Source organism: Asparagus officinalis, chromosome 3, assembly GCF_001876935.1.
Source record: "Asparagus officinalis chromosome 3, Aspof.V1, whole genome shotgun sequence".
Lineage (NCBI taxonomy): Eukaryota > Viridiplantae > Streptophyta > Magnoliopsida > Asparagales > Asparagaceae > Asparagus > Asparagus officinalis.
Window position 1 is genome coordinate 106,360,128 of NC_033796.1, and position 11,263 is coordinate 106,371,390.

The following is an 11,263-nucleotide window of genomic DNA, read 5'->3' on the forward strand; positions in this document are numbered from 1 at the left end:
GAGGCATCTCATCGCTACCGTGAAGAGTCAACGAGAAGCAAACTCGATGCAAGCATTCGAGGGAGGCATCTCATCGCTACCGTGAAGAACCCAGATTTAAACAAAGGAGAGAATTCATTCGAGGGAGGCATCTCATCGCTACCGTGAAGAACCCAGATTTAAACAAAGGAGAGAATTCAGATTAATTTTTCTCTCTTTTGTAATCGGAATTCAAATTGTAATTAAGATCGATAGAATACAAATCAAAATTTTTTTATTCCTTTTACTACAAATTTTCCACCAAACAAAAGATGGCGACTCCGCTGGGGACGAGCTTCTCTGACGAAGAAGTGATGGCGCAATTTGATGTTCATCTTATTGGAATAACCGTCGAAACTCTTATTGTTAAGTTTGATCAAGCCAAGTATGAGAAAGTTCTTTCCTTTAGATCCCTTAGCCCCAAGGCTATGCACAGGATCCACAAAGTCTCCAAAGAGACTAAAGCTCCAACTGCTCCAATTGCAGCCAAACCGCCCAAGGAAGACTGCTCGGACAGCCCCTCCCCCGATGGAGTGGGCTCAACTTTAGCCAAACCCGCGTCAAGACAATGGATATCGAGTCGTAAGAGGCCCAATGAAGCGACAAACTTAATTAACACAGATGGTAATGCCGCTGCAAAAGCCTTAAAACAGGCTAAGAAGAACATCGTTCGACGAAGGAGGAGATCCTTACGAAGAACACATTCTGAGAATGTCGATACTCAAGTCAACACGAGCTTCGTGTTTGTGAGCCTAAACGCGACCTTGTGCCCTGCGTTTCTACTTCAGAATGCAAGCCTCGCGTCTATGAGCCCAAACATAGGCTCTGTGTGAAAAAGACTGAATGTAGCCCTCAATGGCACATTGTACAATCAAAATGCAGCCTTCAGGAGTGCGTTCCATTAACTGAACGTAACTCTTAAGCATGCGTTTCAAAACTAAAAAGCAAATCCCAAGACTATGTTTCATCAGCAAAACACAGACCTCAGGATTGCGTTTCACCAGCAAAACCTAGAGCTCAGGCATGCGTTCAGGTGACTGGTCAGTGAGACCCCCGAATACTCTATGTAGCACAATCAGATCGAGGGGCGGATATAAGAAGTCTTTGGATTCAAGGCATCTCAACCATATCCATGCTCACCAGAAGCCAGTCCCGTCCAATCATAGACTGGGGGTTCCGGTTCAAACCTCACGGTCAGTGAGTAATTCTCCTCGAATCTTTGTAATAGATTTGAGAGTATTCATATCAGGAGAAAGACCGATGCAACAAGTCATTCGTTCATTCCAATGTAAATGACTGATTCCTACGGTCCTCTCAGGATGTAACTGCTGCTAATATACGGCCAAACCGTTAGTGTTCGACCAATTAACGCACGTTGCCTTGCCTAACCAGCGACAACATTCGCACAAGAAGAAGTCTCCAGAGACCGAATATCCTAGGGTCACTATCAATGTGATCGGCAGAGGGAAAGCCTCAGGTCCTAGTTCCTAGTTCCGATGACTCTAAGGCAAGTCATTCACCGACCGTCAGAGAAATCGCTAACGAGTTTGAAGGAATCTACCAACGCACTCGGACGCGAACATGAGCCATTCCCCCTATCAACTATCGGAGGTTAGCCAGAGGAACTAATTCTGATGATGAACACTCAGCCACTGCGGAGTCCCAATCATCAAGCTCTTTTGTTAGGCATGAGAGCTTCGCCCACATGGCAGAACATTCTGAAGATCTTTCAAAGAGGATTGCTGAGCAAGACGCCATGCTCAAATCACAGTAGAAGACCATCAATGAACTCCTAACCCTGTTGACTCAAATCGTCGCAGACAATGCCAAATCTCGGAAGACAGATTCACCACCTAGGTAAGAATCTTCCGGGAGAGAAAAAGTGTCTTCATCCCGACTTCACACAAGCAAAGGAAAGGGAAAAGTGGTTGATGATGCTGCTTCTGACCAAGAAGCCCACAACCTAGAATCTTCCTCGGATGAAAGAAGAGAGACCGAAAATGAGCAGAATCCTCAATCGGCTAAAATGAAAGAATTGGAAGCTCACCTCAATGCCATTGCTAACAGAAGCGAGCTCCAAGAAGAGGGAGTTGTTAGGTTCTATCCTGCCGAATAGGATTTAGCCCCTTATCCTCCAAAGTTCAAAGTCCCGACGCTACAAACTTTTGATGGTACGAGATCACCGAATCAACATATCTATTATTTCAAATCACAGACTGGGAATGTGATATCAAACAATGCCATACTGGCTCGATTGTTCATCAGCACCCTCAAAGAAGTTGCCTTTGAATGGTTCAGAAAACTACCTACTGGATGTATCCAAAAGTGGGCAGATCTAGAGAGACTCTTCCTATCAAGATTCTTTGAAGAGGATACAAAAGTCTCCATCTATACCCTTCTCGCCACTAAGCAGAAAAAGAGGGAGGTCATCAAAGCCTTCATCAAAAGGTTTCAAAACATGGCTCTGCAGTGTCCGACGGGTATGACACAGTCTACTTTAGTGGAGAACTGTCGATACAACTTGCAGACCGACCTTCTAGCATAAATGAGGGTTACAGAATACCGTTTCTAGAGATAACTAATCTCTCAAGGCGAACAAGCTCAAAAAATTATTGCCAGGATCAAAGCTGAAGAACAAAGTAGGCAGGATCAACCTGAGCAATCGGACCAAGCCTAATCTTATCAGTCAGAAGGGGAAGATACTACGGTCACTGAAACCAGTCCTCTTTAGTAGGATGGGGGCTCCACCAAAACTATCACGTTAACAATTACCTCTGATAGTCAAACTCGTTAGATAATGACCCACTAGGCGATGTGCCTTGTCTACCACTTTTTCCCCCTGCACTTATTCAAGACTGGGGGTTGGTTTATTTGTAGTTCATTGGATTGGATTATGAGTAATAAATTTTTTAAGTTGTCATGTTCACTAGAATACCTCTGTCAACCACGAAGTCCACCAAAACTATCACGTTCACAGTTACCTCTGATAGTCCATTTCCTCCAAATTTTCCTACCAATCCTCTTTAAGTAAGATGGCGGGTCCACCAAAACTATCACGTTAATGATCACCTCTGATAGTCTATTTTCTCCAAATTCCCCCACCAATCCTCTTCAAGTAGGATGGTGGCTCCACCAAACTATCACGTTAATGATCACCTCTGATAGTCCATTTTTTCTAAATTCCCCCACCAATCCTCTTCAAGTAGGATGACGGGTCCACCAAAACTATCACGTTAATGATCATCTCTGATAGTCCATTTTCTCTAAATCCCTCACCAATCCTCTTCAAGTAAGATGGTGGGTCTACCAAAACTATCACGTTAACAGTTACCTCTGATAGTCAAACTCGTCAAATAGTGGCCTACCAGGTGATGGGCCTCTATTCAGACTTGGTGGATAGTGGCTAACAAAGCAATAAGCGATGTCTATCCCTCTTTTTCTTCTTCTGCTAAGTCTTAATCAAAACTGAGGGTTGGTTACTTGGAATCCACTGGATTAAGAGTAACAATTTTTTTATTTCGTTGAGTTAACATTATACTTCGGACAATCATCACTCCTACGGAATATGAATTCAGTTTGTATCACTCCTAATTTGTCACGTTAACAACATACCTCTGACAATCAACTTATCAATCCTTGTTAATAGGATGATAGGTCCTCAAAATTGCTCAAATCGTAATCTTCCCCAGCAAGACACTAAGTCTTCAAAATCTTATTCAAATCATAAGTATCAAAATTCATCGCTTCTGGTGACAAGCTCACTTAGCAAGTTTCCCCAACGAGATGCTAATTCCTAAAATCTTGTGCAAGTCACAAATACAAATTCATGTCATGTTAATATCACACCTCTGATAAATCAACTTATCAATCCTCTTTAATAGGATGATAAGTCCATAAAGTTGCTCCAATCGTAACAAATTCCTATCACGTTAATATCACACCTCTGACAAATCAACTTATCAATCCTCTTTAATAGGATGATAAGTCCACAAAGTTACTCCGATCGCAACAAAAACTCGTCATGTTAACACCAAAGCTCTGATAAAATCCACTTATCAATCCTCTTCAATAGGATGATAAGTCCACAAAGTTGCTCCAATCGTAACAAATTCCTGTCACGTTAATATCACACCTCTGACAATTAACTTGTCGACTCTCGTCAATAGAGCGATAGGTCCTCAAGGTTGCTCCGATCGTAACAAATTCTTGTCACGTTAATCCTACACCTCTGATAAAATCCACTTATCAACTCTCCCCAATAGAGCAATAGGTCCTCAAAATTACCCTAATCGCAATATTCTTCTTGTCACGTTAATATCACACCTCTGATAAAATCAACTTATCGACTCTCTTCAATAGAGCGATAGGTCCACAAACCTGTCAAGTTAACATCACACCTCTGGCATTTTCAATTTTCTTTCAGTGTTTCAAGTGAAAACATAAAACATGAAGAAACAGCAACAAAGCCTACGCCTAACACGCGTTGCCGGTTAGTCTTTTGCCGTGAAAAAGACACTAGAATCCATGTCTGGGGGGCTTTATCCCGATCCCTAATTAGAGATAAGTCTACGCGTAACACGCGTTGCCGGTTAGTCTTTCTCTGTAAAAAAGACACCATAACCCACGTCTGGGGGACTTTATCTCGATCCTTAAATAGAGATAAGTTTGCATCTAACACATACTGTCAGTTAGTCTTTTCCTGTGAAAATGACAAAGCCTATGTATTCAAAATCATAGCATCAAGCCTAAGATAGTTCATTCTCTTAGCATAACGTTACATGTGAAACGGATTCAAATAATTCACATGCTAGCCCGACTCAAACGGTAGTCGATAAAGGCTTATCAAATCCGTTGATGGCTGAGAGTTTGCCAAAAATCCTATGAATGTTTGCGGGCCCATCAACTGAATGGAGGTGAGTGCAAATTAGGAATGAGTGCAATACGAGGGGTATGGGGAGTGTTACATTTAAATTGTATCATAACCGTCTACTAAGTAATCAACTATTGAGATTAAAAGCAGTGGCATCTCCACTATTTTTTTGTAGTGGAGAGGATCCAAATTCTATCTGAAGGATTCAGATCCTCTCCACTATCTAAGAAGTAGTGGATGGACCAATACATATTCACAACCATTAACTATCTAGTTGATAGTTATAAATTTTTTTGTGAGTGCAAATTAAGAATGAGTGTAGTACGCGGGGGTATAATTGAATGTGAGAACTCCACGTTAATATCATTTTCCTCTCTTTTGCGATAAACAAAAGCAACCAAACCGCCTCTTATCGTTTCGTTTGCAGTATATATCATTATCACATGCAAAGAATCCAGTTTCTTTAGAAGAGTAAATTCTCCTTATGAACCTAGTAAGTATAAATTTCAAATACTTTGAAGAAATTATTTTAAGATACCGATTTGTGGGGGGATACGAGAAAAGCACTTTCCTTAAATTATTTGCACACCCTTCATGATATCCTTTTTTTCAGAGAAATGATGACGCCAAAAACTCGAAAGCCCCAGACCATTTCCATATTTTTTGATATTTTATGTGTTATAACAAACCATAGTTATTTTCTATCCAAAATTATAGGATTGCTACGGAAAAGTGAATATAAATCCCATTAGAACAGTCTGCTCAGCTCAACGGCAAAATAGGAGATCTTTGGGAGCTGAATTTACCCCTTTGAAAGGATCAGCATAGCCTGCCCACATGTGAGCTCCGTTTAGATTGGATTTGAAGTAGCAAAAAGATTTTTTTTTTTTTTTATGTAATTACCTTATCAGTTGTTAATCTCTGCTAGAATCCAAAAAAAAAAACTTGTACGTCTCGAAACATGCTTGGTTCCATAAATTTTGTGTGTGAAAGAAAATGCTCAACAAATTCAGCGACATCATTGTCAAAATTGCTTATGAAGAACGAAATATCCCTGATTTAGAAGCACACCATAGACATGTTGACCGTTGAATCAATGCACATGCAAGAAGGTTGTTCTAATCCACGCACACCCGTGAGATGTTCTAATGGGGATTGTACTATCTCAATATAGAGGCACTACATGCACACTCCCAGGCACACTCCCAAGCGCACTCCCTCTCTTTGCTACAGTGCACCGGGTCTCACATGAGATTTTTTTAAAAATCTCATGTGATGCCCAGTGCACTGTAGCAAAGAGAGGGAGCGTGACTGAGGGTGTGCCTGAGAGTGTGTTTGTATCATTTTCCTCTAATGTTTGGTGTTTCCAAGATGCATCATTAATAATTCGGTTTTTCTATAGAGTGCTCTTGGGCACTCTATAAGAGAGGAGAGAGATAGAGAGAAATGAATGAAGAGAGGATCCCAATGCAAATCAGGGGGCCCCCTCCTCATTCATTTCTCTCTCTCTCTCTCTCTCCTCTCTTATAGAGTGCCCAAGGGCACTCTATAGAAAAACCGTTAATAATTTAATACAACATAAAGATTAGAACCTTTGCATACTTCATCAAAAGCTGGCACCAAAAAACAAAGCCTAATTCTCCTCTCACGTGCATGATGCTCTGCTATGAGAAAAGCTATTATTGTTTCCTTCCGCCGCCAAATCACTAGAACGCTGACCTCCTCCTCTCCCGCTCCATACGAAACCCTCCTCGAATCTCTAACCCCGACCCCAGCCTCAATCCCTCACCTCCTCCAGATCCACGCCCTCATCATAACCAATGGGTTCTCCTCAAAATCAGTTCTTGCTTGCCGCCTCATTACCTCCTATGCTTCCCTCCGCAGCCCAAAACACGCCCGCATCCTGTTTGATCTTTTGCCTAAGAGAGCAACTCACACGTACAATCACCTCTTAAAAGCCCTCATGGATATAAAACAGTACCAATCAGTGTTTTGGTTCTACTCTTCTCTGTTATCCGATGAATGGGTATCGCCGGACTATGTAACCTTCAGCATTGTTATTAAGGCTTGTGTGGCTTTGAAGTTGGAAAGGGTGGGGAAAGTTGTTCATGCCCATGTTTTAGTTTGTGGGTCTGAGTCAGATTTGAGATTGGATACTGATTTGTTGCAGTTTTACTTGAAATGTGGATGTCTAGATTATGCTCACAACATGTTTGATTTAATGCCGAAAAGGGATGATTTTGCTTGGGCTGCTATGATTGATGGGTTAGTAAGATCAGGAGCTTATGCTGATGCTCTTAAGATTTTTTGCGGGATGAGAGATTCCGGTTTGAAGGCGGGTGTTGTCACGTGGAATGTTCTGATATCTGGGCTTGCTCGAAATGGGCTTTATAACGAAGCATTACACTATATGAAGTTAATGCAATGGGATGGTGTAAAGCTAGGGTATGTCATATTATCTTCCATTCTTGCATCATTTGCTCAAAGGGCAGTCCTGAAACCGGGTCTTGAAGCTCATGCTTATGTGATTAGAAATGGGCTTGAATTGGATTTATTTGTTATCAGTTCTTTGGTCGACATGTATGCTAAATGTGGTAAATTATCATTAGCTCGTTGCCTCTTTGATCGGTCTAAGGATAGAGATACAGGTTTATGGAATGCTATGATTGTTGGATATGGAATGAATGGAGATTGCAAAGAGTCCCTCTCCCTCTTAGCTAAGATGATTGATTCCGGTGTTCAACCGAGTGACATAACATTTACTGCTGTAATTTCAGCTTGTAGCCATCGAGGTATGGTGAGTGAAGGACTCGGGGTTTTCAATTTAATGGTTGATGATTATAAAATCTTGATAACTTATGAACATTATGCTTGTATGGTTGATATGTTCGGTAGAGCTGGACTCTTGAAAGGAGCCTATGAATTCATAATGAGTATGCCTATAGAGCCAAGTAAAGATATATGGGGAGCTTTCATTAGTGCTTGCAGGATTCATTCTGATGCAAAATTCATGGAAATTGCAGCAAGACAAATGAATGAATGTAGTGATACTAGTGAAACTACTGGATATCATGTTATGATGTCGAATATGTATGCAGAGAGTGGTCAGTGGAGAGAGATGGCTGGGCTGCGAACGAAGATAAAGAATGGGAGAATGAAGAAGAGGACGGGGTGTAGTTGGATTGAAATTGGTGATAGTGTTCATGTATTTAGTATTGGAGATTTTTCTCACCCTCAGCACAGTGAGATTTATTTCATGTTGAGAAATTTGAATGATGATATTTCTGGAGTCTCTATGTCGAAGTTTGAGGAGTTCTTCTACAATCAAGTCGAAATTTGACATTGAAATCTCAAGGGTCCAGACTTGGGAGAGTGACATGAGCAGTATTCTTCGCATGCCAAGCATTTATAAAATGCAATTATTTGGGGACATTTTCACTAAAGGTAAGAACACATTCTTGCTTTTAGACCATATTTTTTATCAATCTTTTTTAGCATATTAGGATTATCAAAGGTCAGTAATTTAGGATAACATCTGGGTGAAAAGGATGGGGAGGAAATAACCAGAAAGCACACGTATATGAAACTAGGAATTTCCATATCAAGTATATTGTTGAGATATACATTATATGCAAAGTGTGGGAGAAAATAGCCAATTTACTCACTCTTATTGTCACATATGAACCACTGTTTATAATTAATTCTCTATTTGTCCTATTATAGCTACAGCCATCTTTACTCTGCCATATATTTTTATTTTTCTTTCAAGCATTCCATAGTTTTATCACCAGTAAATGTAGCTTTAAAAATAATTAACTGATCAGTATTCCTTGATGATCAACTACATGTGATGTCAAGTAATAAGGCAAACTTTATTTCTCTTTCTTTATGCTTACATTCTTCATCCATTGAAAGTTCTCTTACAGAATATTTCCTAATTCTATGTAGTGATAGAAATTTGATTCTATCAAACCAAACACAAAGGATTGCATGGGACAACTATATCTACCGAAAGAAAGAAATTACCTTTTTAAGTTTACAACATTTACTAATTTGCTATGGTGAATAGCTCGGTCTAGAAAATGAATTAGTTCAGCTAGTTCTCACTACATAAACTTCTATCCTACGCCAACTTAGTCACACAAATGAAACTTGTATCTAAATACTTCATAGATTTCTTTACCAGTGATCTATGCAGATAGTAATGTGATTTCCATTATCTAGCGTCAAGATTGTAAGTGCTTTTTAAGCCATGTATGATCTCACAGTTATCTATTGCACAGTTATCTTTCTAAATATTTAGCTTAAAATAATTAAAATAAAATAGTCTGAAGATGAAATATGAAAAAAGAATATGCTTAATGACATATCTAGGAAAATTATGTCATTAATCAATTTGATAACTCAAATTGAAATAGATGTCATAGCCAATTTCAAATAAAAAGATGAAATATCCCATATTAATTACCCAAAAAAATATCGTAAAAAGATCTTCGAAATATCTATGATGCTTTGGGATATTAAAATGATCTTTTAAAATAAAATTAGCATAATAAGTGTTAATGTCGGTTGCATGTGCATTTGCACGTGCAATAATGCTAGCATTCAGTAAGGGAGCCCGGTTTAGAGGCTGACAAATTGTGTGAAGATCTGATTGTTGTATATTCAACAATGAGTCAATGTATCAGCCTCTGCAAGGTAATTGCTCAAATTGGTATGCTTGGATTTTATAATCAGACTCAATCTTTTTTACTATGTTGTGATGCCTACCATTCTACTTGTTGAGTTGAAGGAGATAACTGGAGAAGAAAAGCAAGGTGAGTTACAAGTACATGTGTTTTTGGTTATGACTAATTGGAGTTACAAATAAATTAGCATCATCATGTTGTTCCAGCTTTTGTTGTTATAATACTCCTCAATATGAATGGAACAGGAACTATTCTACTTTTGTGCTATTTCGGTTTTGCAACAAATTATGAGTAATTGGAGTTATAGACACATTAGCAAACATCGTGTTGTTCCAAGTTCAGTTGTTATTACACATTTCAATCTAAACGCAACAACTCTTCCATTTTTAAGTTATTTTGCTTTTGCTGTAATTTTTTAGAATTATAACTGCACACGATTCAACAATTAAATAATAATTTGGATGTAGTTGTAGCTACATAAGTCCTAACTGCTTCTAACGAAATATACTTGTAAATTCTGGACTTGAGTGTGTATATTGATGAAATTTTTTGATTTGTTGTGTTTATTGAGAGTATACTAATACATATTAGTGTCTCCTTTTAATTGTAATGCACTCATAAGGAATTAGATCTAATCTCTCTTGGTAAATTAAATAAACATAAAAATATAATTCATGAAAAACTGTGAAGTAAGTCAAAGGAGGAATACTTCAATAACCTAATAAGGGGGTTGGCTCTTAGAATTAAAAATAAATAAATTTCATGAAGAATTTGAATGATGAATAAAAAAGGTCGCTAAGTTTGTCATCCCGGTCTCGTTTGTTAGTTTTCACGAGCTTCGATAAAATCTTTATGATTGTCTTGTTGAAGGTCTCAGCCAATTCGTTTGCAGTGGGATTGTATGTCGTAATGAGACGTCTTCAATTCTGAACTTCCCGCAGAATTTGATGAAAGCGTTACTGACAAACTGAGCGCCGTTGCCATGCACGATTCGCCTCGGAACACTATATCGATAGATAATGTGGTGTTTGATGAATGCGACAACATTACTCGTCTTCACTTCTTTAAGTGGAATAGCTTCAGCCCACTTGGAGAAGTAATCAGTAATCGGCGGGGTGAAATGGTCACCTTTAACCGACGGTGGGAAAATAGGATCGATAATGTTCATTCCCCATGTCTCAAATGGTCATGAAGTAGCGAAAGGGTACAAATGTTCCAGGGGCTGGTGCATATAATTTTCATGTACTTGACACGTGTGACATCGTCGGGCGTAGTCAACTGCGTCCTTGACCATGGTTAGTCAATAATATCACATTCTTCTGAGTCGATCGCAGAGTTTGGGACCGGGGTGGTGCGCATCACTGGTTCCATCATGCGCTTCCTTAAGAGCTTCCTTCGACTCCTTGGTTGAAAGACATCAGAGTAGCAGACCGTCATATGCACGACGATACAACGTCTGGGTCGCCGTATTTATAATCGGTACTCTTCATCGGACCGAGTCTCTTTCTTTTATGTCTTCTGGTAAAATACCGTGCAAGACATAATCAATAATAGGAAAACGCTAGTCTCGGGGTTCGAGTTTGCGTGCGCTTCTTTGGCACCCAAGGCGTACTCTGGTATGAAGAGTTTGTGAGTTCTCACGGTGACCAATTATTCTATTTCGGGAGGCTGTGCCAGAGATACTGCT

At 39.5% G+C, this 11,263-nt stretch overlaps 1 protein-coding gene across 1 annotated transcript; it reads left to right on the forward strand.

Moving 5' to 3' along the window:
• Nucleotides 6,555-8,228, forward strand: LOC109835546 (putative pentatricopeptide repeat-containing protein At3g49142). The gene has a single exon (XM_020403514.1). The coding sequence runs from the start codon at nucleotides 6,555-6,557 to the stop codon at nucleotides 8,226-8,228; it is 1,674 nt and encodes a 557-aa protein (XP_020259103.1).